The sequence below is a fragment of the Purpureocillium lilacinum genome (genome assembly GCF_023168085.1).
Source record: "Purpureocillium lilacinum CBS 284.36 DNA, scaffold_1, whole genome shotgun sequence".
Lineage (NCBI taxonomy): Eukaryota > Fungi > Ascomycota > Sordariomycetes > Hypocreales > Ophiocordycipitaceae > Purpureocillium > Purpureocillium lilacinum.
The window spans coordinates 2,103,495-2,131,069 of NW_027072111.1; the positions used below are offsets into that span (position 1 = coordinate 2,103,495).

The 27,575-nt window shown below is 59.0% G+C and overlaps 9 protein-coding genes and 1 non-coding gene across 10 annotated transcripts; 3 read left to right on the forward strand and 7 right to left on the reverse strand.

Moving 5' to 3' along the window:
• Positions 1-262: 262 nt before the first annotated feature.
• Positions 263-1,207, reverse strand: PLICBS_000356 (uncharacterized protein; the record flags this gene model as incomplete). Its single annotated transcript, XM_018318654.2, has 1 exon — positions 263-1,207. One exon carries the CDS (start codon positions 1,205-1,207, stop codon positions 263-265), a length of 945 nt encoding a protein of 314 aa, XP_018184179.2.
• Positions 1,208-2,062: 855 nt separating this feature from the next.
• PLICBS_000357 (uncharacterized protein) lies at positions 2,063-4,075 on the reverse strand (the record flags this gene model as incomplete). The annotated part of the gene is made up of 1 exon (XM_018318653.2): positions 2,063-4,075. One exon carries the CDS (start codon positions 4,073-4,075, stop codon positions 2,063-2,065), a length of 2,013 nt encoding a protein of 670 aa, XP_018184178.2.
• Positions 4,076-6,968: 2,893 nt separating this feature from the next.
• Positions 6,969-11,777, forward strand: PLICBS_000358 (dicer-like protein 1; the record flags this gene model as incomplete). Its single annotated transcript, XM_018318652.2, has 4 exons — positions 6,969-7,368; positions 7,430-8,520; positions 8,578-10,140; positions 10,197-11,777. 4 exons carry the CDS (start codon positions 6,969-6,971, stop codon positions 11,775-11,777), a joined length of 4,635 nt encoding a protein of 1,544 aa, XP_018184177.2.
• A 294-nt stretch (positions 11,778-12,071) lies between these two features.
• PLICBS_000359 (uncharacterized protein) lies at positions 12,072-12,566 on the reverse strand (the record flags this gene model as incomplete). Its single annotated transcript, XM_018318651.1, has 1 exon — positions 12,072-12,566. The coding sequence occupies one exon, from the start codon at positions 12,564-12,566 to the stop codon at positions 12,072-12,074; it is 495 nt and encodes a 164-aa protein (XP_018184176.1).
• Positions 12,567-15,233: 2,667 nt separating this feature from the next.
• PLICBS_000360 (uncharacterized protein) lies at positions 15,234-16,878 on the reverse strand (the record flags this gene model as incomplete). Its single annotated transcript, XM_018318650.2, has 3 exons — positions 15,234-16,244; positions 16,316-16,553; positions 16,637-16,878. The coding sequence occupies 3 exons, from the start codon at positions 16,876-16,878 to the stop codon at positions 15,234-15,236; spliced, it is 1,491 nt and encodes a 496-aa protein (XP_018184175.2).
• Positions 16,879-18,193: 1,315 nt separating this feature from the next.
• Positions 18,194-18,272, reverse strand: PLICBS_000361. The gene has a single exon. It is a non-coding gene; the product is annotated as a tRNA-Arg (tRNA).
• Positions 18,273-20,870: 2,598 nt separating this feature from the next.
• Positions 20,871-22,634, forward strand: PLICBS_000362 (siderophore transporter; the record flags this gene model as incomplete). Its single annotated transcript, XM_018318649.2, has 1 exon — positions 20,871-22,634. One exon carries the CDS (start codon positions 20,871-20,873, stop codon positions 22,632-22,634), a length of 1,764 nt encoding a protein of 587 aa, XP_018184174.1.
• A 678-nt stretch (positions 22,635-23,312) lies between these two features.
• On the forward strand, positions 23,313-23,927 carry PLICBS_000363 (uncharacterized protein; the record flags this gene model as incomplete). The annotated part of the gene is made up of 1 exon (XM_018318648.2): positions 23,313-23,927. The coding sequence occupies one exon, from the start codon at positions 23,313-23,315 to the stop codon at positions 23,925-23,927; it is 615 nt and encodes a 204-aa protein (XP_018184173.1).
• Positions 23,928-24,024: 97 nt separating this feature from the next.
• On the reverse strand, positions 24,025-24,966 carry PLICBS_000364 (uncharacterized protein; the record flags this gene model as incomplete). The annotated part of the gene is made up of 1 exon (XM_018318647.2): positions 24,025-24,966. One exon carries the CDS (start codon positions 24,964-24,966, stop codon positions 24,025-24,027), a length of 942 nt encoding a protein of 313 aa, XP_018184172.2.
• A 1,011-nt stretch (positions 24,967-25,977) lies between these two features.
• Positions 25,978-27,252, reverse strand: PLICBS_000365 (uncharacterized protein; the record flags this gene model as incomplete). Its single annotated transcript, XM_018318646.2, has 3 exons — positions 25,978-26,225; positions 26,299-27,031; positions 27,115-27,252. The coding sequence occupies 3 exons, from the start codon at positions 27,250-27,252 to the stop codon at positions 25,978-25,980; spliced, it is 1,119 nt and encodes a 372-aa protein (XP_018184171.2).
• Between the last annotated feature and the right edge of the window lie 323 nt (positions 27,253-27,575).

Genomic DNA, 27,575 nt, shown 5'->3' on the forward strand with positions numbered 1-27,575 from the left:
TGAGATTGTTTGACAAAATTTGGACGGATCGATTGACGCGCGCGGACAGACCAAAATCGTACATATGAGCTTGTGGCCTCGGGAACTTGGAACGAAGGCATGGCTGCTTGGATCTGTATATACTTGATTTCTTTCTTGGCTGCAGCTTAAGCTGTAGTATCTCAATGCACATATCTCTTATACATAACTCGTAACGGGACCCTTGCTGCCGTCTATATCCGCTTATATGTGATCATTTCCCGGCTCTCTCTGTCGGCGCCTATCAAATGGAGTTTTGCAAGTCCTGGCCCGCGATGAACCTCCGCAGGTTGTCCGCAATCAGCGCCTCGGCGCCCTGTGGCCGGCCGCCAGCGGCATGTGGCGAGACGACGAGGTTAGGCGTCTTCCACAGCCTGCTGCTCTCGGGCAGAGGCTCGGTCTCGAAGACGTCGAGGGCGGCGCCGCCAAGCTCGCCCTTCTCGAGCGCATTGGCCAAAGCGTCTTCGTCGACGGACGTGCCGCGACCCACGTTGACGATCCAAGCATGGTTCGGGAGGAGGTTGATGCGCTCCTGGTTCAGGGCGTGGCGCGTGGACTCGGATCCCGGCAGGATCATGACAAGCGCGTCCGTCTCGGGCAGCAGCTTGGGCAGCGAAGACTCGTCAAAGACCTCGATGCCATCGCGGACTCCGGCACGGCGGGCGACGCCTCGCACTGTCGCGCCGAGGCCAACGAGGTGCGGTGTCAACGTCTTCGCGATGTTGCCGTAACCCCAGATGAGAACGCGGGCGTCACGCAGCGAGGTGAAGGAGCCCTTGGGCCGGTCGGGCTGGGAGCCGCCCAGGTGGCCGGGCCACTTGCTCTGCAGCTGGTAGTCGCGCATCTCGTAGAAGCGGCGGGCGGCGTTGAGCAGCAGGCCGAGGGCGTGCTCGGCGACGGTGAAGTTGTGCAGGCCGGAGCCCGTGGTGACCTTGACCTTGGAGGTGTCGAAGCCGGCGTTGAGCACGTCGTTCGGCCCCGCGGCGAGGGACTGGATCCAGCGCAGCTTGGTCATGCGGGCGGCGGCATCCTTGAGGTTGTCGGCCGAGTTCGACCAGGTGACGAGGACGTCGGCGTCGATGAGGTCGTCCGGGATGGGCTTCTTGACGTCGTAGGCGTGCAGCGAGGCGGAGAAGCCCTCGATGCTCTGGACGTTGAGCTTGAGGGACGTGGGGTAGAGCAGCTTCATGTTGGCGGCGGCGCGGGCGACGTTGCTGGCGGTGGTGAGTGTGCGGGCGGCTCTGAGCATTGACGAGAGTCGTGTCGTTGAGAAGGATGCGGATTGGAAGGAGGAGAAGGAGATGCAAAAGAATTGAGTCTGGAGCTGCGATGTCGAGAGAGAGATCAAGTCGACTGCCGCGACTCCGACAACGGCCAATTGCGATGTGCGGCAATCGCCATTTGCCGCACGGCGCAGACGGCCTTTGACGCCGCTAGAGTGGATGCGCAGCGGGGTAATAGCGGACGCTCAGGTACAGAACAGCTGGAGACGCAATGCGCCATCACGTGCGCCACGCGGGGAGAAGCCCCGCCGGCAATTGCTTCCCCCCGCCGTCCACCCATGCACCCCCACAGAGGCTACAGCATCAACCGCCCAGCCGCCTCTGCCACCGCTCATCATCGGCAATCCAACCATGCGCCAAGCCAACCCATTGGCGGATAAAAGTCCGTTGAAGATGTTGCCACGCTCCTTCAGGTCCACTGCGGCGGGCATTGCCTCGGACAGATACCCGACTCGGCGAGAATTGCGGTTTCTGTCCCAAGGGGGTCGAACACCTTGGCGTGGAATGCCGAAGCCCTGATATTTCAAACGCCGAGGAGATCCTCTTCGGCCTCGGGGAATGAAGTCCCGACTTGGGCCAAGATATCGGCAATCCAAGCCGATTACAGGTTTGAATATCCTGGATTCTTGCTTGTCCAGGCATTGGATCCTCTGCCTAGCCTCTACTGATGCATCCAATTGATTTGTAGGCATGAATCGCTGTTTAAGGCTGCTTCACCTCCTCGACACACGGACAGATTCGGTGGACAAATCTCGAGCCGTCTATCTCAGTCCAAAGGGGTCGGCCAAAGCGACGGCCACGTCCCACAGCCTCTGCTCTTCTGCGTCGTCAAATACGCACTGCTGCCCGCGCCCACCTCCCTCCGCCGTACAGCCAAGGAACGGCCGGAATCCTGGCTCGCACACGTCGCCCTGTTCCGGCAGCTCCCCCGTCTGAAAGTACCGCCGTATCACCTTCAATGTACACGGTGCCGGCGCCGAGTGGGAGCAGTGGCCCTGCGAGTCCTGCTGCAGAACCACGCTGCCCGGAAACAGCGTTGACACGCGACGCGCGTTGCGCAGCGGCGTCACCGTATCGTGTGTGTTCCCGACGATGAGAAGCGGGTGCGACGTGTTGGCCCATTGCTGCGTTCTAAAGCTGAAGGGCGGCTTCCACGCCGGTTCCATGCCATAACCCAGGCAGGCGAGCTTGTTGCGCGCCCAGCTCAGGCCTAACCATCGACTTTGACCCTGCAGCTCAGCGAGGAACTCGTTGAACGTCTCTCGTGTCAAATTGAGCGGCCCCGAGTCCATGCACGATATAGCCTGGAAGGATCCCAGCGCCGACACATAAGGTATGGCGCCATCGACCGGCATCGAACGAGTTGCCCGTGCGTGCTTTCTCGTTACAATGCGCCTCAGCGCCGGCGATGATGTGTTTTTGCTTTCCAACGCAAACAGCACGTCAAAGAAACTTGCAGCCGACGCAAAGGGAAAGTACACGGCCGATAGAAGCAGCAGATGGGCATCGCCGTACGTGACCAGCGTGGGCCCGGCGTGGTCTCCGTCTTTGTTGGTAACGGCCATGGGGATCGGATTGACCTTGAGGTCAAGCAGGATTGTTGTGAGGCGCTCCTCTATTTCTGCGGCCGACGAGTTGGCATAGAGTGGGCATCGGTCCGGTCCAGCTGCGTAGCAATACTCGCTAAACTTGCTCAGGATCTTGTCCGAGTCTTGCAGCTGCGTGAGCCAGCCCCCAGAATAGTGGTCTGCTGGGTCGACGACGCCATCGAGAACCATGCGTTGCACGCGGTCAGGATTGAGTGCCGCGAACGTGGACCCGATGAGTGTCCCGTAGCTCATGCCCCAGTACTGGATGCGCTCCTTGCCTGGATGATAGGCAAGGCGCTCCATGAGATCTCTCGCAGGTTTTGGATCCTGCCAGCGGGAGACGAGTTTAGACGCTGCTTGCGCCCGCCATTCGCCCTCCTTCTCGATAATCTGCACCATATCCTGCACCGTCTGCGCCGTGTTGACATGCCGCAGGATGCCCCTGTCCCCCTCGCCGTGGGCACAGCTGGCTCCGAGGGCCTCAGCACGAGCCCACTCGAGACCGGTCACGCTCTCAGAGTGCCACAGGAGTCCATAATCGGGCAGGCTCGCGAGCCATGATTGCTGCTCAGACGAGTCTGTGAAGCACTGCAGCCGCGGAGTCGTATTGTTGACGCCCCGGGGGTCAAAGGAAAGTATGTCGAAGTGCTTCCCGTTGTCATCCGAAGGAGGCGCATCGAGCAGGGCCTGGAGGCTCTTCCCATCGGAGAGGACCTGGTACACGCCGGATTCTCCAGGCCCGCCTGGATTGAGGACCACGGGGCCTCCATATCGTGAATCTGTCACAGGGACCCGCGCCGGGAGCTTGATGATGGCTATGGCGACCCGGGGACAGCTCGCCTGCTCTTCGGCCGTGGCGTTCCAGTTCAGGGGAACGAAAAGGCGAGCGCACTGAAAGCCGTCGAAGCACGGCTGGTACTCGAGCGTTGCGCTTGGTGAGATGTCGTCCCAGCTAAAGTCACTTGCCTCGGGCGTCCCATGGTCCGCTTTGCCACACCGCACTCGAGGAATCCACGTTGAAAGTCCGCTTCTGGATACATAAAGTGCCAGAACTGCAAGGCAAACAAGCCCCGGGAGGCAAAGGCGCTGGCCCAGCGTGCGCCTCGTCCGTGCGCTCGCCAGAGCCTGCAACTGCGCTTGGCGCGGCGAGTTCAGCGAGGCATCACGCAGCCTCGCTTTGAGCATGGCGTCGTATGCGAACAATAGGACGAAGCACGAGAAACCAGCGCACGCTGCCGCAAAGATGCTATTGCCAGGTTCAACTGCGGGGATGATTAAAGGTCGGACTCTAGCTTAGTTCTTATCGTCGGCAGGGACTCGACCCATCGGAAGTCCGACACCTCAATCTGACACACAGGCCAATTGACCATAGCACCTGTCTGAGTCGCCCATTTCGCTGAAGGCCCATCCGCGGTCTTTGCTATGAGACAGTAGCTCGTGGCATGACGTGCCCATTGGCTGCGATGTTATACGCCGTCGATCTTGTCCAAGGACCCCTAGAAGGCGGGCCGGTGTACAGCTGATGCGGAACAGGATGCATGCAGGTCGCAGAGCTGGCTTACAGCCGCCCTTCGTGCTGGTGTCGTACTGTCTGGGTCACGGTGGATGGTGTCGCTCAGAGGACGTGCTCAGGTGCCATATCACGAGCTATCACTGGGCTGCTTCCACGCAGTGATTTCATGGTCGTACGCGATTCCTTGAAAGTGACAATGCCGGAACCACGTTTGAAAGCGAATCACTTGCATGGCGTACTGGTGCTTCCACGCTTGCACATGGCGCAATCATCCAAACACCAAAGGGACCCATTGACTGACAAGCGCACGCGAGTGCGGAACCAGAACAATGAGCGGACAAGAATATAAATGCCCTGCGCACCTTCTCTTCACTGCCGTATCCTTGAAACTAATAGTCGCTAAAGACAAAACTCTCATACCCGGCTGATCGCATTTCAGCATTTCTTCACAGGTCAACTCCATGGCGAATCCACGATGGCTAGAAGATTGGTCAGAACAGGAGGCACGCAGGCTACAAGCACAAGAGTGGGGCGGGGGGAGCTCCAGCGGCACATCGTCGCCGGAGCGCGGAGGGTACCATGATGAAGGCCAAGGCAGTCGCAGTCGCTATGACAGGGCTCCGCCTCGCCGAACAGGCCGTTCCCTTAATGATCGCCGACACGACTACGGTTACGACAGCTACGATTCCGAGTACGACAGCAGGTCTGGGTCCTTTGCGTTCTCGTCGCCGGGGAACGGGCGGTATTCGCGAGACCCTTCGAATGGTCGTCGGGGAAATAACCGAAGAACCTCTTTGCCCAGACGGCGGGACTTCTCCGATGACCATCGCGACGACTACTACGTTGACGGTAGCGATGATGGTTACTCCGACAGATCTCGTGCTCCCAGCAGCTACTACAGTAGCAGGGCTTCATCGCCAGCACGTCGAGGCAACCGACCACCGACTCGTCGGAGGCAGCACAGCCGATCGCCTCCTCGAGACCGCTCGCCCTCTGCTTACAGGTTTCCACGAGATGCCGACACCTGGGGCCGGGGCGGCGGCCCTTCCCGGAGCAATGGCAGGTATGGCGGCAGGTCCCCAAACCCGACGAGTGCGATCCCCGAGTCGATAGAATTTCAAGATGACCAACCTTCCAGGGACCCTTCCCCGTTGCGAGGTGGGGGGTTTGATACCTTCGGCAGCGGAAGCCGTGGCGACTTCGGACACCGGGCGTCATCTTCGCAGCGTCCCAGCATCTCTAGTTCGACCGGCCGCCAAGGTGGCCGTACACTGGGAGACAGTACGGCAGGTCCATCCAGGGTCAACGAAAACTCATATGGGTGGCCCGACGTGAGCGACGACGACACCGGGCCTGCAAGCAACTCCCGAGCTGCGGCGCCGACTCAACGGCCACCAGGGAACACAGGCGGCCCGTCTGGTCGGCCCAATCTGGGTAACAATGCGGCCGGTCCGACTAGCAGGCCACAGCCCGCGGCACCAACTCAACGACCGTCGCAAGCCACAGGAAACCCATATGGCTGGCCTGACGTGAGCGATGACGAGGGCCGTCCGACGGGCACCTCGCAAGCCGTGACGGCTCGACAATCCGACAATCGCGGTTCTTCGGCCAACCGCGCTGGAAACGGCTCTGCTGGTGCGCCTGCATCTACCAACCAAGCTGTAAACTCTGGGGGAGCTGGCGGTCGAGGGACTTCTGGTGGCCGGCCATCGGGAGGCCGCAATGCCAACGCCACGGGCGGTCCTTCACGGCCTGGGCCAGTCGCAGGGCCAGCTCCTCCAGAAAGCCCCAAACGTCCATTCAGCCCCGTTTTCCTTGAGCTTGATTAACACGTCCTACAGAACGATGCGTCATCTTCGAGACAGGGAGGGCTTGGAGGGCGGGGAAATGGTATGTTTGATGTTGCTCTGCGGCGTGGAGCGGTGATGCAGGCAAGGCCGTTTGCCAGTGGTGGTTTCGTAGCTGGGAAGCCTGGCATTTTCTGTAACATAGGTCCAAGTTATGAAATACACTCGCGAGGATTACAGTACCTAGTAAGGAACACAGCGCCTGTTACAGAGTCGGCGCGGGGTACGGGTGCTTCGAGAGCAAAAGTGCAGTATGTAGTGGCTCACCAGGCGCGAGGTTAGAGGTTGTTACGGGCGGACAGCCGCCAGCTCCAGGCACGTGCCCCACCAAAGTCACACCCGTGAGTGAACCCGTGCAACTGCACCCACAGTGAATGCGTCTCTCCTTCGTTTGCTCCATCCTTCACTCTTGTTTCGTGAGCTGCGCATTCCTTTGGGCGCTTTGGCGTTTCTTTCTACAGCTGTCATTCTTTTCTTTGGTCTTCTTCCTAGAGCGCGCCATCTCCTTCGTCACAGCTCTCGGCTTCTCCCGCATCGTCGATCTTTTTGTTGCTGCCAACGGGTTGATCGCCAACTCCCAAAAGCGCCAAACATCAGCAGCGTTGGTAAAGGTGTCGCCGCCCGCGGGCACTAACAAAACATGGTGAAAGATGAGGGTGTCGCCTTGGCTGGCGATGTGTTGATCACGGAACCAAATCTGCCGAAGAGCTTGGAGACAATGGCCCTTGGGTCGGACCCTCCGCACAGCGCCGTGCAAGAGACCGCTGGTGAAGCAATAACGGATCAAGACATGCCTCTCGGCGACGTCGATGGCGACGGTAGCGACAGCGACGACGACGCTACTGACCGGTACCGGCTCACAACCAACCCTGAGACTGTGCCAAATGTCTCCACGCTTCGTCGCCGCGGCGATGCGGTTTTCCATCAGTGGGTTCAAAAGAGCCAGCGCCTTGGAACCAAGCTCTTCGTTGACAAGCGGACGCATGATCTGGACCGCACGTCGACTGCTCGAATGATTCAGAGCAACGAGAAAGGAATCATTTCGACCCCGCGGGAGTACCAAATAGAACTCTTCGAGAGGGCCAAGGATAAGAACCTCATCATCGTTCTCGACACAGGTCCGACCACCAACCTCCTTCACGTGGCGAGCGTGCCTACTGACCGTCTCTGCTCCTCCAGGCGCTGGCAAAACGCTCATTGCTGCTCTCCTGTTGCGGCACACCCTGGATCAAGAGCTTGAGCGGCGTGCTCAAGGAGAGTCCAAAAAGGTGGCATTCTTCCTCGTTGAAAAGGTTGCCCTCTGCATCCAGCAATACAGCGTCTTGAAAGCCAACCTGGAGCACCCTATTGACAAGTTCCATGGAGAAATGGCCGGCATCATGAGGACAAAGGCTTTCTGGGACAAGCGATTCAGCGAAAGCATGGTTATCGTCTGCACAGCCCAGATCCTCCTCGACTGTCTCAACAGCGGCTTCATTCAAATGCAGCAGATCAATCTCCTCATATTCGATGAGGCTCACCATACGAAGAAGAAGCATCCCTATGCTCGTATCATCAAGGATCATTATTTACGAGAGCCAGCGAACCGTCCACGGATCCTCGGCATGACGGCATCGCCCGTCGACGCGCAAACAAGTGATCTTCGGGCGGCCGCACTTGAGCTCGAGGGCATCCTATGCAGCCAAATTGCCACAGTCTCCGACGAGGCTCTTGCCCGTGGTCTAGCCCAGCGAAACCAGGTTGAGCTCAAGGAATACTACGCGCGACTGGTGAATGCTGAAGACGCGAGGACGCCCCTGTGCCAGAAGCTTTCGGAACTCATGTCCCATGACACTCATTACCGCATACATTTCGACGCTGCCCAAGACGTGGCTTCAACGCTTGGACCTTGGTGCGCTGACAAGTACTGGGAGCTTCTCATGACCGACGACGAAGTTCGCAGACGGGTGGCAAAGGCTCAAGGAGACGTCAGCTCCCTGCATGCGCCAATTGGTACCACCGAAGCCGACAGGGTGCTCGCAACGCTTCAGGAGGCTCAGAAAGCAATCCGAGAGGCTGCCACAGCAAATGCAGCAAGCGAACCCGCCAGGGGCTCGGCGACTTTCTCCTCAAAAGTCGAATTACTACGGCAGATTCTTCGGGACTCTTTCAGCCGTGAGCGAACGGGCCGATGTATCGTATTTGTGCAAAAACGCCACACGGCCCTGCTTCTCTCAATCTTTTTCTCGCAGGCCGGCAAGCACGTTCCGGGGATGCGTTCATCTTACCTGGTGAGTTCTCTCCACACGTAGCGTTGCGCGGACTGCGCTGACACGAGCCTTGTTCAGATTGGGTCTCAGCCACTTACAGCCAGCATCGCGAACATGTCCTTTCGCGATCAGGTCCTGACCCTTCAGCGATTTCGACGAGGCGAATTCAACTGTCTGTTTGCTACGCAGGTTGCTGAGGAAGGGCTCGATATTCCCGAGTGCGACCTTGTCATCCGATTCGATCTCTACGACTCTGCCATCCAATACATTCAGTCCAAAGGGCGAGCTCGACAGGCCAACTCAACCTACATCAGCATGCTGGAAGAAGGCAACATGAGGCATCTTCGACGGCTCAAGCAAGCAACGAGAGACGCCAATGCGCTTCGGCGGTTCGTCTCCGGCCTTCCTGCCGATAGAAAGATCCAAGACACCTTCGACGTGGAAACCCTGGCGGAACATGAAAGGATCACGCAAAAGTTCTACGAGATACCAGAGACTGGTGCTCGGCTCACCTTTTCGTCCAGCCAGGAGGTCCTAGCCAAGTTCGTATCGTCGCTCGGCGGGCCCGACGTGTCCCTCTCTCCGGAATACGTGGTCACGCCTTCTCATACAAGCAGGAAGTTTGTTGCCACGATCATTTTCCCGGATACCAGTCCATTCAAGTCCATGAAAGGGTTCGCCCAGCGAAATAAACAGCTGGCACGCTGCTCTGCGGCCTTCGAGGCATGCGTGGAGCTGATCAAGAAAAAGTACATCAACAGCCATCTTCAACCAACTCTCGGCAAAATGCTTCCTGCGATGCGCAACGCGCGTTTGGCCTTGAGCTCGAACAAGCGCCACGAGTACAACATGCGAATCAAGCCTGGGATGTGGTCCGGGCTAGGTTCGGACCTGCCAACTCAGCTCTTCCACTCCGTCTTCGTCCTCGACTCGCCAGAGGCCGTCCAATGGCCCACGAGCCCCATCATATTCTTGACCAGGCAGAAGCTGCCAGATATTGAGCCAATGCTTCTGTTTTTGGATCAGGGGCGGACTTCGGTCGCGCGCCTGGTGTCCTCATCGCGGCCTTTGCGTCTCTCTTTGGACGAGCTCCACGACCTGGTCACCTTCACTCTCGCAATCTTCTCCGACGTCTTCAGCAAGGACTACAATGCCCAGCCGGCGGATATGCCATATTTCCTGGCACCATGCGCACGAATCCCAATGGACGACGGGACTGCATCGGCTGACCCGACAAGGATCGACTGGGAGACAGTCACCAAGGTGTCTCATTCTGAACAGCCAGACTGGCGCGGCGCGCCTGAGGACTTCTTCCATGACAAACTGGTCATGGATCCCTGGGATGGGTCTCGCAAGTTCATCATCCATGGCATCAACAAAGCGCTGAGGCCCAGTGATCCGGTACCCGAGGGCGCACCAATGCCGAAAAGTCGGGCATATCGGCAGGTGGAACCGAACATCAAAGAATACAGCAACAGTCTCACTATTCATTCACGCAGGAGACAGACATGGGACGAGAATCAGCCAGTCGTCGATGCGACACTCTTGCCAATCCGCCGAAACTTCCTCGACGAGTATACTGCAGAAGACAACCAAGAGTTGCGCTGCTGCATCATCCTCGAGCCTATGAGAGTCTCCAAGGTAAGAAGCACAGCTCCGGTAGTGGGTGGATCATCTGTATACTGACGCGCCGACAGTTGCCGATCGATATGGTTTCCATGGCCATGATAATACCAGTCATGATCTACCGCCTTGATTCCGTCCTGATCGCGCTCGAAGCTTGCAAGCTCCTCGACCTGGACATCCAGCCGAATCTGGCACTCGAAGCACTCACCAAAGATAGCTCCAACACCGAGGAGCATGGCGACGTGCAGGTCGACTTTCAAGTCGGCATGGGAAACAACTACGAGCGACTCGAATTCCTGGGCGATGCCTTTCTCAAGATGGCCACAACAATATCGCTATTCACGCTCATCCCCAACACTAACGAATTCGAGTATCACGTCGAACGCATGCTACTCGTTTGCAATCAGAACCTGTTCAACCACGCCGTTGACCGCAAGCTCCAGGAATACGTCCGGTCAAAGCCTTTCGACCGCCGCACCTGGTATCCAGATCTCAAGCTTAAGAGGGGAAAGATGCCGAAAACCGGTGGGCATTTCCACAACCTTTCCGACAAGTCGGTTGCAGACGTTTGCGAAGCATTGATCGGCGCCGCATATGTGTCGCAGCGGGAGTCGGGCAAAATGGACCTCGCAGTCAAGGCCGTGACGAAGATGGTCAGGAGCAAAAACCACAAGATGCTGAAATTCTCGGATTATTACGACGCATTCAGGGTTCCAGATTGGCAGAACGCACCGGCTTCCGCTGTGCAGCGTTTGGCCGTCGACCAGATATCCGAGGCCACGGGATACCGATTTAAATGCCCCAACCTGTTGCGCAGTTCATTCAAGCACCCGTCGTATCCGTACGAGCCAATCCCCAATTACCAGAGGCTCGAATTCCTTGGGGACGCGTTGCTAGATCTGGTCATCGTCGACTATCTTTTCAGGCGCTTCCCAGACGCCGATCCACAGTGGCTGACAGAGCACAAAATGGCCATGGTCTCGAATCACTTTTTCGGTTCGCTCTGCGTGCAGCTCGGCCTCCAGAAGCATCTCCTCATGACAACATCGAGCCTGATCGGTCAGATTAGCGACTACGTCGCGGAACTGGAGATGGCCAGGGAATTGGCTCGCCCTGAAGAAGGGCCTGGTAACACGAAAGCCGAAGGCCGCAAGGACTACTGGCTGAGCACGTCCCAACCACCCAAGATCCTGTCAGACATGCTGGAAGCTCTGGTGGGCGCCATGTTTGTCGACTCCCGGTACGACTACAGCGTCGTGGAGGGCTTCTTTACCTCGTTCATCGAGCCGTACTTTGAGGACATGGCCCTGTACGATACGTATGCGAGCCGGCACCCAGTCACTGCCTTGGCGCAGATGCTCCAGAACCAACTTGGTTGCCAGAACTGGCGACTATACGTATCTGTAGTGCCATGCGGTCCGGACCAGGGCGCCACGGCAGTGACTGGGGATGATGCCGTGTGCGCACTGATGGTGCACGACAAGGTAGTGGAGCACGATACAGCCAAGGTCGGAAGAGACGCAAAGCTAGCCGTGGCGAAGATGGCGCTACGGAGGTTCGACGGAATGGAAAAAGAGGCATTCCAGAGGGAGATGGGATGTGACTGTCGTGCGGAGGGCAACGAGGGGGCTCAAGCGAGCGGCGCACAGTAACGACTGGCTGTTGTAGCCCCTGCATTGTATTCTAGCGAGGTCAGCCCAAGCCTTGAGCAAAAATCAGCATTGCTTCGCTTGACTTCACGCCACTCGCAATCGAGAATTATTGTGGTGGTATTATCCGGTCTGTCTTATGTACGTGCGCTCGCAAAGGAGCAGCCCAATTCGCCTCCGCGATGACCCGCTTGGCATACATGTAGGTAGTCGAAACAGCTTCTCCCTGGCCAAGGCTATCCGCCTCTGACCTGGAACATCTGAAACAGCCTGAACGTCGACGTGGCGAGTCCAAATTTACAGAGCAATGGCGGCAATGCCAGCGGCAGCCATGGCAGCAACAGCCATGCCGGTCTCGCGGGCAACACCGTTGGTGGAGGAGGCGCCGGCGCCGGTGGCCTTGGTGGAGGCACCGCCCTTCTTGTCGCACGAGGTGACGGAGATGGTGTTGAGGTCGGCGAGGGCGGAGCACTTGGTCAGGATGTCCTTGTTCTTCGAGGCCCACGACTCGAGCTGCGACGAGTAGCTGGCGAACTCCTTGGAGAGGGAGGCGGGCGTCGAGAAGCTGCAGGGGTCCGTCTGCTTGTTGTTGCCGATGGCGGAGACCACCTCGGGGGGAGGCGTGGGGATGGAGCTGCCGGCGGACAGGACGGCCGACTGGCACTCGGCGTCGACGGTCTGGCGGGGGGCGAGGGCCGCGGGGGCCTCGCGGGCGGCGACGGCGGCGTGGAAGTCGACGGTCGCGGAGACGGAGGCCGCGAGGGCGGAGAGGAGGACGAGCTTGGCCTGCATTTTGTGTGTGTATGTGTGTTGCTGGTTTGGATGAGGGCTGAAGAGTACAGTAAAACTGTGGTATTATCGTGGTCTGAAGAAGTTGACGATGTGGTGTAAGTGTATGTGTGAGAGTAAAGGGGGCGGAAGGGAACCAGCTACACTCCGCGGTGCCAGGCCACGATGCTCTTATATACTCGCACTAGTCAGGCCTGTCCAAACGCGCCTTGCCCATTTTCACAGCAACACGGGGTCGCGACGGCCATCTGTGGTGCCGGGTCGTCACGACGGAGGCTCAACGAGAAAGCGCCCGCGCCAGCACCAGCACCAGCACCAGCACCAGTCGAAGTCTCCATATTACTATTGATGGCCGCCGCCGCAGAAACACGCCCCCTCCCCCTGTCCGGCAACGGGCGGGCGGGCTTTCCTCGCTCCAGCCTCAGGGCAGCCGCACGCGCACGGGTAGCCCGAACCCCAGACGCCCAGGGGCGCGGGTGCACTCAAATCTCAGCTCCCAGGCGAATGGCAGGCGCTCTCGCGACGAGGTAGGTGTTTGGCAACACACTGGCGCCAGGGGCAAGAGCGCGCCCAGGGCCCATGGGAAGTAAGGGTGGGAACCGCTAGGAGCAATGTGATGCCGAGGGGGAGGGATGCGCTTGGATGTTTGGGCGTGGGTCAGCCCTGCGGTGGGGAGGTGCCAAGCGTGCTTGGTCGCAGCGAGTGCCGGGTCAGCCTTGCTTTTGCATCATGGGCCTGATTCCTGATTCCTGAACCCGAGGTTGAGAGGTGCCAATTTGCGCAAGGGGGAGCGAGCTTGATGGAGTCTCGCCATGTGCTTTGTGTTCCTTTTTTTTTACCTTTTCTTTTTGGGACTGTGAGGATGGTGGTTTATATTAAAGGGGGGCCAAAGCGTCTTCACAAATGCAATCCGTAGACCGTTGCACATGTTATTGAAGGGTTCTGGCGCATGAACTACGGCATCGTTGCTGCGGACTCGGATGGTGGACTTTGGGGGAGCGACCGCATTGGGGGCTGGGTTCGGTACCGGCGCGCGGAGGCGCAGGAACTGGACCGCGGGACCGGCGACGTAGGTGAAGAGTCAAGACGGCGTCGAGCTTGTGGCGCCCGCTAATTTGATGGGGAGATCGTCCGTCGTGCCCCATTTCCACCCAGCGGTTCGAGGGCTGAGAGCTCCAGTTTCACGATGGTCTGGTTGTGCGTCTCCGCTGCGATGGCGACGGGTTCCGTTCTTTGAGCCGGCATAACTGGGGGCGTCGATAGAAACCTTTGATGGTACGCATCACTTTGGCACCAGACGTCATGTTCACCATTTAGAGGAGCAGATCAAGTTTGGAGTATCAGAGGCGGCCTTTACTTGGAGCCATTGGAGCTTCGACGGCCGCTCTAATTGCCTAGTCTCAGCCTTGGTCGCTCAGCCCGTGTGGCTGCTGCTGCTGTCGACCTGGCACGTAACATCAATCTGCGTCTCGAATCATCCGAACGCGCTGGGCCGCCGCCACAGCATTCCCCAACTGGCAAAGTGCTCGTGAAGCAAGAGTCAGCCTTGCAGAGCTCATTCAGCCCTCCTTTTTGGCCGTTAGAATAAGGGGGAAAGAGAGAGCTGCGATTGAGGTCTTGGCAGCTGCCTCACTTGTATGGAGTCGATGGGTGCTGATAAACGCACGTCGACGGCACAGTTTCGTCCCTGCTCGCAGCCGACACCAGATTCAGTTTCGTCCACGGGCAGATAGACGCTCGTATCCGCAGCGACAATACGACGCTCCTTTCGTCGCCAGTTGGCGCGAGTTTCCGCAGAGACACTCCTGGGGGAGCGACCCCCGGGATGATGGACCTGACTCGGTGGAGTTCCCACCCCATGAGGCGCATGAGAGTCGACGATGGCGGCGGCTTTGCGCTTGCTGTGGAGACGCGCTTGGGATCGCGAGAAATGAGCTACGGCGCCCTCTGGCGAGGTGGCACCCTGGGGTTCAATGTTCTCCATCGTCATGGTGCGGCTCTGCAGAGGCCGTCGCACTGAAATGGCGCTCGGTCAACCCAGGCGCCAGACGCGCCTTTCACGCAAGGGAGGAACAGCATCGAGGACATGACAATAAGCCACCGTTGTCATTTACACATGCCAGAAAGCTGAACGGTCTCGCCTGGCTCTCTTATTTCTGCTGGGAAAAGCCACCAGGCCTGCCCCTGTCGCTCGTGGACTTTTATTAGACGGGCCAGCGGCAACTCGGCACCGCAGCAGTGACTAGCACAAGCGGCGGCTCGGGACGACTCCAGCGGGTGAACACACAAAGCCTGTTTATCCCAGACGAAGAGGCGCCTGCCACATGGCGAGCTGAGCTGCAATCGCTCCATTGCCCGCGGTGTACGGAGTACAGTGGCAGGTGACGCAGTTCCGAAGTTCCGAACACTCAACGACCACAGTCCACGATGTCACAAGCGCAGCGCGTATAATAGCACAGCCTCATGTCGAAGGAACACCACACACCCAGACCAAAAGAGGCGTCTCTCCCGTTCAGCCCTACAAGCTAATACCCAATCCGTACATTACAATCGTGAGGCGCATTTCCTCCCCGTCATCAAGACACAGCTGACCGCCGGCTCATTGGCATTTCGTTCATTCATTCACACCCCTCATCTGCGTAGCGATGCGCCGAGGCATCGAATCCTTTATTATTTGCAAATCCCAAAGTTGGGCTGGCAGCCCTTTTTGCAGAACGAGTCTAGCGACCCGCACCAGCCGTACTCGGAGCAGCACTTGGAGACGGGGTTGTAGATGCAGGTCATGCCCCCGAACTTGGCGCCGCAGCGACCGCCCCTCGAGGGCGGTCCGGTGGCGGCTGGGCCCGTTGCGGGGACTGGCACGACTTCGACCGTCTTGTAGATGACCCGCTTGGAGAACCTGAGTCCCATGGACGGGTCGAATGGCGGTCTTGGGGTAGTGGTGGCGGGCTGTGTGCTGGTAGTTGGCTTCACGGTGCTGCTGGCGTCGGTCATGATGCTCGTAGTGGCAGGTTTCGTGCTGGAGACTAGCTTGGTGCTGGTGCTCGTCGTGGTCTTGGTGGTGCTTGACTTCACGGCAGAGGACACCCGCCCGTTGTTCACGACGTCAATGCGGCGATACCAGTTCTCAGGCGGGTCTCGCAGGCACTCGCCCACGGTGACGCCCCGGAAGCCATTGCTGTCCATCGACTTGAGCATGTACTCGCTCAGGTTATGCACCGTCTGCTCGATGGAGTCATGCTCAATGGCGAGCCACGTATTGTTGGCGGGGCTCTGACCCTTGACGGTCCTGTCCCATATGTCCTTGGACACCTGAATCTCCGTGGGCGACTGGTGCAGGTAGCCCTCGGTGTCGAGGTCAAAGTAGACGACGTGGTAGCCCAGCTCGCCGAGCCAGGCGTCCGTCTGCCCGTTGCTGGACGAGTAGGGCGGGCGCATGTACGTGGGGAAGCGGCCGTCGAGGATGTCGGCGATGGCCACCTCGTTCCACAGCATCTGCTGCCGGAACGTCTCCTGCTTGATGGTCGCGAGGTTCTGGTGCGACCACGTGTGCGAGGCCACCTGGTGGCCCTCGTCGAACATGCGCTTGATGAGCGCCCGCCAGGGCTTGGCGGGGTCGTTGATGGCGCCCTTGCCGAAGTTGCGGCCCGTGATGAAGAAGGTCGCCTTGGTGTTGTATTTCTGCGAGAGCGTGTAAGTGATGGGCCAAGGGCTGGCGCGACGTGGATTCATGTTGGGAACCCAGAGCATACCTTGAGCAAATTGAGCAGATCCTCGGTGTAAGTGTATGGTCCGTCATCAAATGTGAGGGCAATGGTCCCGTCTACGTCACAATCGTAGATGCCCTGGCCGTACGGCACATTTCCGACTTTCGGGCGTGCCACCTTCTCCGTGTCCCTGCCTTGCGGCCGGATGTTTCCGTCACAGCTCTCGCTGTACTCGAGCTGGCAGTCCGGCGAGGAGCAATAGTCAGGTCCCTTGCCACACCATCTGCTCAACAGTTAGTGACAGTCACCAAGGTCAATAAGCCGTACTAATAAACCCGGCATGGGTGAGGTGAACTCGGGACTTACCCTTCGATGGAGCAGCAGTCACCACTCTGGCAAGTCGTCCCAAACTCAACTCCGCACTGGCCGTCGACTGTAACTTTCCGGCTCTCAAGCTTCGTCACGACTGGACCGAAGATGTCCTTTCCCGGCGATCGTGGGACACGGCCACTGCCTGATCGGCCCGCTAGGTACCGCGGCTGGCTGGGACGACCGTCGTGCGCAATGGCACAAGAGGCCGCGACAACGAGGGTCCAAAGTCCATACATGATGGGATATGGGGCAGCGAACGTCAGGAGCTGGTCGCACTCTCAATGCATACGTCGAGCGAGTTGAGGACTCAACCCCACGTCTAACCGGGAGTAAAACCTCGACCCGGGACGTCACCAACAAGAAGGGGGTTTGCGGAGACTACGTAGACGCACAATGGGCCGTTCAAGACAAGGCCAGTCGTGGCATTTTAAGCATATTCATCCATGCTTCTTAGACCCGTAGCCAGCCAGCCCCAGACGGCTAGCAAAAAAGCAAGGATCAAGCCGGGCTCCGAACGCTCTCCCAGGAGTTTCGTAACAAGCCGCCAGAAACCCACCGAATCGCATCAAAAAGTGGCTGCAGGACACGACCGTCCCGCGCCAGCCACTTTCCAGGAACGCATCCCTGAAACTACATATACGTGCCGATCGATGCATCGCAAGCTTGGAATCACCCAGCCGAGGCGGTGACACGAGACTCGTATCGGGCGGCGACGACGACGAGGATGAGGAGTCTGGCGGCGGCAGCGGCAGCACCTCAGGTCGACTTGCCGATAACAAGCTGAATGGGACGTCGTGGGAGGAGGGGGTTACTGCTGCAGCGTCAGGCAGGTAAAACCTGGGATGTCCGCATGCATGTTGTATGGGGTATTATAGGCTCATAAGGCCATAGGCTGGAGTCGGGCTTGCGGCTGGGGGCGGGGAGAGGCCCCGACGGCACTTCTATCCCTGCGGCAGGATGGGACTTCCAGGCATCACCTTCTCTGGCAGTCGTGCCGTGAATAGAGACGCAGGTGGAGCACCCTTGCCGTTGCCGTTGACGGGTGTGACCCCTTGATGGCTGCAGCATGCAATGATGCGCTGCATCTTGCCATTCAGCCATCCGGTTTACGGCTCGTATCAACGGCATGACGTGGTGTACGAGTAACTGCCGAAATACTCCGCGACGTGACACCGCCGCATACGGATATTAAACAAAAAGGCGGGAAGCGCATTGGTTTGATGAGAACCGGCGAAGAGGGGAACCTGAAACGATGTAAAGCCAAGATGTTGACACAGCGCCTAAGATATGAAGGTGGTGCATTACGAGTAACCCAGCATCCTCAGCATAAAGGCTCCTTCATTGCCTGTCCGAGACTTCCAGGCTGGACCCGACTGGCCAGAAGAAGCATGCAAAGCTGCGTGTCAAAGCATTACACAGCTGCTGAAGCCCTCTTCAGAAGCAAAAAAAAAATAGACTAATACATCGACGGGAGTGGAGTTAGGGCTGGGGTGGAGGAGGGTGGTGGGTTGTTGGAGGAGCGAAAAATGCAAAAAAAAAACAATGGAGTATTGACCGAGACAGGGGTCGAACCTGCGACCTTCTGATTAACTAATCGTAGTCAGACGCTCTGCCATTGAGCCACACGGCCTTACAGCTACTCGCACTGTATATTGATCCAAGGACGTTTTTTGAAATATGAATGCAGTCCGGCGCCACTCTTGACTCCATCTACACCTCAATACGCGTCCCATGTTGAAAGCACGTGGCGTCGATATCCATGCCGCAGCTGCGAGGTCGAGTATCTTGATTGATCTTTTCAGCGACACGCCTGTCTGGGCCGGAATGGCGTGGGCGTGAAGTCGGCCGCGTTCTTCCCGCACGTGCTTCATTCGCCCGTTCTCATCCGGCTACCCTAGATTAAGCTTGTCGTCAATTGTCTCACGGCATCACCAACTGGACCGCAGCGAATTCGGCTCAATCTTGCATGTAGGCTATCTGACATGCCCGATGACTTGCAGCATTGTTCTTGGTGGCAATGTCAAGGGCGGCAAGCTGCTCCCAGTCGGGTGGCGTCGCCGAAACCCCTGCGCATAAACCCGTCGTTGGGACAAACGTGTTTTGTCAGTTGCTACGCCGCCATGCGCAACATAACTGTTGGTGGCTCAACGCCGTCTTGGATGCATGTTCAAATGGTTTCAGTCGCTTCAGAAAATCAGCGTATCAGAGGGGAACTGGCAACGGTACATGCACTCTCACGTCCTGCACGAACAACGCGGGAGGAGGAGGTCGTGTGATGTCTTTCACCAAGTACACAGCGCTTTCAACTGTCAGCAACATGACAATTCTTTCAGGTTCAATCAGGCTGAAGACTTGGCGCAGTGAGACCGCAATACAAGCCTCATTCATCGACCCGAAGCTCCGGCCGGGAGGCACAGCCAAGACAGCTCGAACGAGGCTGTGGGCGGCGGCGGATGTCGGGGAACCTCCGGAGCATCGATGCTGCTTTCGTGTTGGTGCCGTCCCAGTCCCGCGGGTTCTTGGACCCTTGGCAGTCCCACCTGTTGGCGCAGGGTCTTCCGGACCTTCTCGGAATCTGGCAACGCGCCATGTTGCCATCCGTTCATCGTACTTTCTGGCACTGGATGCCGGGGCCACCGGCGCTCATAACCACGTACAACCAACTACTAGCACGAAGTAGTCGGTGTGCCAACTCTTGGCTCTACGGACTGGGCGCTCTCTCACCTCGATTGAGTTTTTTTTCACATCAACGGCCCAGCGCTGGCCCTCTGATCTCGAGTCAGATCAAGTCCACCCGATCAAGTCCACCGGCCGGTCGAGAACGCGGGAAAAAAGCTGTGCCTTTTGGCGTTGGGTCAATTGCGAAGTCAAGAGCATGTCTGTCTGTCTTGGCCAGCATGGCTTCTATTTCAGCTCGACGCGGCAGTGGGAGGCCGCAAGGACCGCCGGTCTGCGTATGTGATCAATGCGTTCCCTGCAGCTGCACAGTTTCCGTGCTGAACATGCAACGCCCGCATGCGCGAAATGCCATGTTGGTTGAGCGAGCTGAGCTGCTGCCAGCAGGCTGCATGGAGTGAGACTGCCGGCCGGCCATGATGATGACGGCCATGTGGCGTGATGGGCAACGCCGTCAGCACACGCTGCGCGAGAACAACAGCTTGGCATGGAGCCCAACCAGGCGCGGTGGGCCCGGCCGTCAAAGATGACTGCGGCCGTCACAAGATCCATCTGCTGTCACTCACTCGGTCGGTCAACCCACGCGCGAGGGGGGGAAAACGCCATCTCGGCGGGCAGGATTCCTGAGTTTCGGTCTCCGGCCAATCCCGCGTGCGAATGGCCCGAGTTTGGTGGCTACCTCGCGGGCTGGGCGCGCGTGGCGCTGAGCTCAGGAAGAGATTTCAGCTTAGCGCGCGAAGCCGAGATAATCTGATGCATCTGATAACCTTGCTGGCCCTCAGCGCCGCCGCCGCCGCCGCCGCCGCCGCCGCCGCCGCCGCAGGGTCCCAGAGGCTGGGCCGGGCTGGGCATGGGCATGGGCAGGGCACGTAAGAGATTCATGGGATGGCCTCCATCTGTTGGTGGTGGATCGAGAAAAACTGCGCACTCGACCTTGGCTCGCGGAGGTGGCATCCGTTTGGAGCAGGCCTCGTGGCGACCGGCCGTGGCAAGCGTGGCTCTGGATAATATGGGGGTTCCACGGCGTGGGATGGGATGCGACGAGGCGCCGCGGTGCCCACTAGCAGCGAATGAAGGTTGGCCCCAGCATGGGGGCCCATGTCGATTCGCGCCCAGGTGCGCTTTCTTCGGCCTTTTATCTAATCAATCGGGGGTCGGGGTCAGCGAGTTTTTTTTTTCTTGCTCCAGTCGCGTGGACGTTGGCATGAGTGACAGGATGTTGCAGGCGGTTTTGTACGGGGCGAACAAGTACTTAAGGTTACCGCAGGAGTGCTAGCAGGGGCCGCCGCGCTCTTCGTAGTCCGTCGGTCCGTGAGGAAGGTGCTCTTCGGTGTCTCCGCATCCGGAGCCCTTAAGCATAAAGGCAACTGCAACCCTGCTCGTCTCTTTCCTTGATCCTTCCTTGGATCTTCCCCCTCTAGGACTGCTTCTTGCGTTCGTCGCCTTTTCTCCGCACCCTCCTCCGTCCGCGGACATCACCCTTCCGCCTCGTCGCGCGGCCCGCTCTCGTGGAACAGTCGCATCGTTTGACCGACGCAAGACCACGCCCGCCATGGCCACCCACGAAAAGGACACCGACATTAACGAGCGGCAGCACGGCGAGCCGCTGTCGGCTGCCGACGCCGTCAAGGACATTAAGTCGCCCGGTGTTGCCCGAGTCGAGGCGCTCTCCCAGTGCATCACATTTGTCGACCGCATCTTCATCTTCCTGGGCGTCTTCCTCGTCGCATACGCCTACGGCCTCGACGGCACCCTGCGCTATGCCTACCAGCCGACCGCGACCGCCTCTTTCGGCGTGCACTCGCTCCAGGCCACCGTCAATGTGATCCGTTCCGTCATCGCCGCCGCCGCCCAGCCCACGGCCGCCAAGATTGCCGATGTTTTTGGCCGTGTCGAGCTCATCTGCATCTCCATCGTCTTCTACGTTATCGGCACCATCGTCGAGGCCGTTGCCACCGACGTCGATACCTTTGCCGGCGGCAGCGTCATCTACCAGGTCGGCTACACCATGATCATCCTGCTTGTCGAGGTCGTCATTGCCGATATTACTTCGACGCGCGCCCGTCTCTTCTTCAGCTACATCCCCGCCCTGCCCTTCATCATCAACACCTGGGTTAGCGGCGACATTAGCGACGCTGTTCTCGCCAACACCACGTGGAAGTGGGGCATTGGCATGTGGTGCATCATCTATCCCGTCTGCGCCCTGCCTCTCATCATCAGCCTCATGGTTGTCTCGCACCGCGCCAAGAAGCGTGGTCTGCTCGTCAACTACCGCTCCTCCTTCCAGCAGCTTGGCTTCCGCAACCTCTCCCTCGAGCTCTTCTGGCTGCTCGACGTCATTGGCATCATTCTCCTCATCGCCGTCTTCGCCCTCATCCTCGTGCCTCTGACCATTGCCGGTGGCTTCCAGGCCCAGTGGAAGCAGCCGCACGTCATTGCCCCCCTCGTCGTCGGTGTCGTTTGCGTGCCGTTCTTCGTCTGGTGGGAGCTCAAGGCTCCTCACCCCCTGGTTCCCTTCACTCTCATGAAGGACCGTGCTGTCTGGGCGCCCATGGGTATCGCGATCCTGCTCAACTTCGCCTGGGGCATGCAGGCCGACTTCCTCTACACCGTCCTGCAGGTCGCCTTTGGTTTCTCCGTCAAAGCTGCCACTCGCATCACCTCGCTTTACTCCTTCACCAGCGTCATTACCGGCGTCATCCTTGGCATGATCGTCTACAAGGTCCGACGCCTCAAGGTTTTCGTCGTTGCCGGTACTTGCCTCTTCATGGTTGCCTTTGGCCTTCTCATCCACTACCGCGGATCTCCGTCTGGAGCTAGCAAGGCTGGCATCATCGGCGCCCAGGTCCTCCTCGGCTTCGCCGGTGGTTTGTTCCCTTACACGGCGCAGGCCTCGCTGCAGGTCGGTCTCAAGCACGAGAACCTGGCCGTCATGACCGGCATCTACCTTGCCGTTTACAACGTGGGCTCTGCCCTCGGCAACACCGTGTCTGGTGCCATGTGGTCGCAGCTGCTGCCTTCCAAGCTGGAGGAGACTCTTAGCCCCATCAACGCGACGCTGGCGCCCCTTGCGTACGCTGATCCTTTCGGCAACGTCATCGCCCTCTATCCCCTCGGCACGCCGGAGCGCGACGCCGTCGGCCACGCGTATCAGTACATCCAGCGCCTCCTGTGCATCACTGGCATTTGCCTCTGCGTGCCGCTCATCGGCTTCTCTCTCGCGCTGCGCAACCCGAGACTCACCGGTGCCCAGACGTTGGCCAAGGAGATCTCAGACACGGAGTCGGAGCACGAGGCGGGCACGCAGCGCGTGTAGAGGTGTGCATTGGGGAATTTACATTTGATACCACGATTGGAAGAGTTATAATGCCATGTAATGTCATGTTTTGGTGTGCAAGGTGGTGTGGCATTTGCCAGCATAGCGTTGGAATACCGGACACAACGAGGACGCGACAAGTTGCAGTAAATATGCTTGAATCAAGTTGATTGCGACACACAGTCCTCGCCAGCATTCAGCTCATTATTCTTTGCAAGTGACTGGCTCATTCGTGACTATCACTGCCGCTCCGAGGCTCCACTCACAACCAAAGATGCTGCCGCAGAGATTGCCCAATCGGTCACCTGGATGGACTGTCCTTTGGCGGCAAGTGTTGCCGTATTGAGTCACGCCGATTGGCTCCTCTCCATGACCCTGGCTGTCTGCATCGTGTCGAGCTTCCCTGCAACTCCAACTGCTTCCACGACGCGCACGCAAGAGAGCGCTGTCTCTTGGGACTGTCGCACGAAAGCTGGGCGGGGGTTATTGACCCCAGAGACCTCAGAGGCAATTACGTGTCCTCGTACGAACTCATTGATGTGAGGTGGTATATATGAGCTCGACCCGTCTCTGTACATTCTACGATCAATATTGCCATCGCATCTTCTACGGGTTATGCAATTTGGTCAACGACACTGAGACGCAGCTCAGACCAAGAGATACACACATCTAGTCGCTATGGAGATCACTCGCGTGCCGCGCATCACGCAGGCAGACATCGCCGCCTGCGACTTTTCCTTCAACATCTCCGAGGTCGTCGCCAAGCCGTACCACCACCTCGCGCTCGACCAACCCATCGCGACGACGCCCGTCGTGCCGCCGCGCACCAAATCTTACGGCTTTGCGGAGGAGGACTTTGACGAGCCTGGCACCGCGGAGAGCGTCATCCTCGCGCTCACCGCACCCTCCTCCGACGACAACGACGCCCACAACGGCGCTGCCGCCAAGGGCCACCGCATCCTCGGCTACGCGTTTGCGTTCAAGGACTGGAACGGCATGGCGACGCTTAACACCATTGCGCTGGACGCGAGTCTCCGCGGCAAGGGCCAGGGCAAGAGGCTGTTTGGTGCGGTGGTGGAGTGGGCGAGGGAGGTGGGCGTCAAGGGGATTCGGGTCGAGACGCAGAGCAATAACGTGCCTGCGTGCCGGTTCTACAAGAAGCAGGGGCTTTCGTTTGGGGGGTATGATGAGTACTTGTACAGGGCGATTGAGGAGCATAAGGCCGAGACGGCGATATATTGGTATTACATGTTGGATGATGGGGAGAAGAAGACGGATGTGAAACAGGCCTGATGCGCATGCTGATGCGAACGAGTTATTCAGCCGGTAAGGAACGTTTCAGCGAAGTACCAGTCAACATCATTTTATTGATCTGGCAGAGAGGATGTCACTACTCGACCATGAACCTGGCCACCTCGGGGACGCCTCCAGCACCACCCCGTTCGTCCACAACCTTCTGCATCAGTCCCACCAAGGTCTCCAGGGCCCCTCCGTTGACGCCCTCGTCCTTGCACGCCTGCAGAATGTTGCGCACGCCCGCGAGCTGCATCCCCAGCGGGTTGCCCATGTCGTCATCCCACGCCTCCTCGTCGACCGCCTTGGCGATGAGCCCGACATACGGCACCAACGCCGTCAGCACCGGCACCACGACGCTCTCCACCGCAGGCGTCACCTTGACCTTGGCCGCGGCTCCATCACCCTTGCCCGCCGCCTTGGCCAGCTGCTTCTTCAGCAGGCCGATGCCGATGAAGGCGCCCGAGAACATGCCGTACATGGCCGCCAGCGCGGCGAGGTCGTCCGTCGCCGCCGAGGCCACGTCCTCGCCCGTGTACAGCGCGCTGCCCACGGACGCGAGCTGGTCCTTCACGCTGGCCTGGAACGCCGCCTCCGTCTCGCCCGAGTAGAGCAGGAAGGAGTGCGGCGTGCCGACGAGCTGCGGCGGCACCATGACGGCGCCGTCGAAGTAGCGCGCGACGCCGCGCTCGCGGAACCAGGCCTGCGCGGCGGCGGCCTGTCGCGGGGTGCCGTTGGTGAGGTTGACGACGGTCTTGCCGGCGAGCGTGGCCGAGGAGTCTGCGGAGGCGGAGGTGAGCGCCGAGTAGATGGTGTCGTAGTCGAGGACGCAGATGAGGATGATGTCGGCGGCGGAGATGGCCGCGGCGAGGTCCGTCTCGAGGCGCGCGCCGGCGGCGACGAGGGATGTGACGAGCGGGCGGGAGGCGGTGCGGTTCCAGATGGTGAGGGGGGTGGATGATGATGGGTTGGAGGCGAGGAGGGTGCGGGCCAGGGCGGCGCCCATGTTGCCGATGCCGAGGGAGAGGATCCGAGACATGATGAATGTAGGAGAAGCTTTGTTGGATACAGAAAAAGTTGCCGTTTTGTTGTTTTTGGGGGGTCTGAAAGAAGCTGCTGCTGAGTCGTTGCTGCTGCTGCTGCTGTTGTTGTTGTCTTGAGCTCATCTCAATGCTTGACTTACACGGGCCTTATATAGGCGATCATGAACATCGAAGACGACGTTCAGCGTCATTGTCCGCACTTACAAATGCACATCAGAGCCCCTCATGAAGTCATTCTCCTCAAAACCCTCATTGCGAATTCTGTGTATTACCAATGGCCCGCTCAACTCACCCGCGACAAGCAGCAACACTCGGATCAAAACTGCCCATCGCTTACACCGTGTTCACCCACCGGGACCCATGCGAGCCAGAGTATCGCGACGCCGCAGTGGAGTGGCAGTCCCACCCGATCGTTATGGTTATTAGCTGCCAGGGCTGTCTGACCCCGGCCGTCTTCCGCTCAGCCACATCCGAGCTTGAAGATACGCTTAAACAGCTGGGGTGTGTGTAGTCGGCATGTGCGTGCTTGTGTGTGTGAGAGAGGCAAAAGGTAAAGGCAGGCAGGCAGCCCTGCGCGCACGTGTCTTCGCGTTGGCACTCTGCGGAGTTTCGTGTCAGTGAGTCACGCCGTTGCGGACTTGGCGCGGTGTTGTATAAGAGGGCGCCTGGGCGTTGCCGCGTCGTCGTGATGCTTAGCAATCAGCTTTTTCTGCACGTTAGGGTATGCCACCGTCGGAGGAGCTGCGACAAAAATGGACGCCAAGTTCAAGCCATTCCGAGTCTGAGTGTTGCGCCTTTTGATTACTTTTTTCCCATTCACAAGCGCCTGGCGATCGACGATGTGTTTTAATGTATCAATTGTTCAATTATAAATCCGTGAGAGCTCTCTCGTCTCCGGAGCTGAACTTGGCAATGTAGTATAGGTTCATGACATGCTTGCTACCCAATCCTTCACAAAATTCTCAAAATATGTTTCCCTTTTCGCTGCTCATAGCAGATCAGACCCCTCAGCCCTCAAAGGGCGTCTCGTACGGCCGCTCGGCCTGGGGCGTGATGCGCGCCAGGTGCCGCCGCTGGCCGTTCTCCCAGTCGACGATGGCGCTGTGCTGCGTCACGCGGTTGTCCCAGATGACGACGGTGCCCTCCTCCCACTTGACGCGGGCCTGGAAGTCGGCGCCGTACGCCAGGTGGTCGTACAGGAACTTGAGCAGGGCGTCCGACTCCTCGCGCTTGAGGCCGACGATTTCGCGGGTGACTGTGCGTGACAAACAGTCAGACTTGCGTTTTTCTTCGAATGTAGGGTGTTCTGCGTGTGGGGAGAGACTTACACTGGGGGTTGACGTAGATGGCCTTCTCGCCCGTGGCCGGGTGGGTGCGGATGATGGGGTGCTCGTTGACGACGGGCTCGCGGCGCTTGATGCTGTTGCGCGCGGCCGCGGCGTTGACCTGCTCGATGCCCGAGTGCGTCGCCTTGAGGCCATGGAGGCGCTCCTGGAACAGCGGGCTCAGGCGCTTGTAGGCCTGCACGGCGTCGACGAAGATGGTGTCGCCGCCCGTGTCGGGCTTGTTCAGGATGTAGAGAAAGGTGGTGCCGGGGGGCTGCTGCTCGTACGAGACGTCCGAGTGCCAGGCGACGGAGCTGGTGCGGGCCTGGAAGAATTCCTTTGCGCCGCTGTCGTTCTCGCCGCGGTGGACGAGGTGCACCTCCGGGTAGCCCTCGGGGGCGCCCGACGTCGGGTGGATGTGGTGGCGGCCAAAGTAGGAGCCGTAGGCGAGGGCGTCGGGGATGGACAGGTCGGCAAAGTCCTGGTTGCGGAAGGCGACGACCTTGCGCTCGGCGACGAAGCGCGCGAGCTCGTCCTTGCCGGCGTTGGTGAGCGACGAGAGCTGGATGCCCTTGACCTCGGAGCCGATGGAGGGCGTCAGGTGCGTGACGGAGACGGACGAGGGGAGCAGGTTGGGGAAGGTCGTGTCGGCGTCTTTGCCGTGCTCGTAGTGCTCATAGGGCTCCAGGGCAGGCCACTTTTGCTCGCGGTTCCATGTGGGGAGGTAGTGAGGATACTGTTTTGAGGCCATCGTGTCAGTCCCCCCTGATCCATTTCTGGTGTGATCCATGTTGCTCATGAGAAGCCGGTCCAACTCACCTTGGCGCCGTTCTCGCCCGTCTCCGTCTCGCGGTCGACGTTGTGGGCGTCAATCTCCTTGTAGTTGCCGACGTGCAGCTTGTACGCCGGCACAGGCCGGGTCGTGGTGGTGGTCGTCTCGATGACGGAGGGAGCCATGGTGATGACTTGACTTGACGTCCTGTTGTGTGTAAGGGGGGACTCGATGAGATTGATCTGATAAGGGGATCTGATGGCTGAGACTAGACAGCTCGTAGGTGATCAAGTGACTTGTGATGGCTTGCTTGTCAACCAGGAACGACCCAAGAACCCGGTCCCCCCGTCTTATATACCTTTTCGGCGTCTGCGGCATGTAAGTCATGGGCTCTGCACGCCCCCTGGATGAGAGCACGCTCGGAGACGCACTTCCGACTCGGCGCCCCGGATTGCCCACTCCCCGCAATGGCATCCATCACGTAAGAGATGGCGAAAGCGAGAGTGGC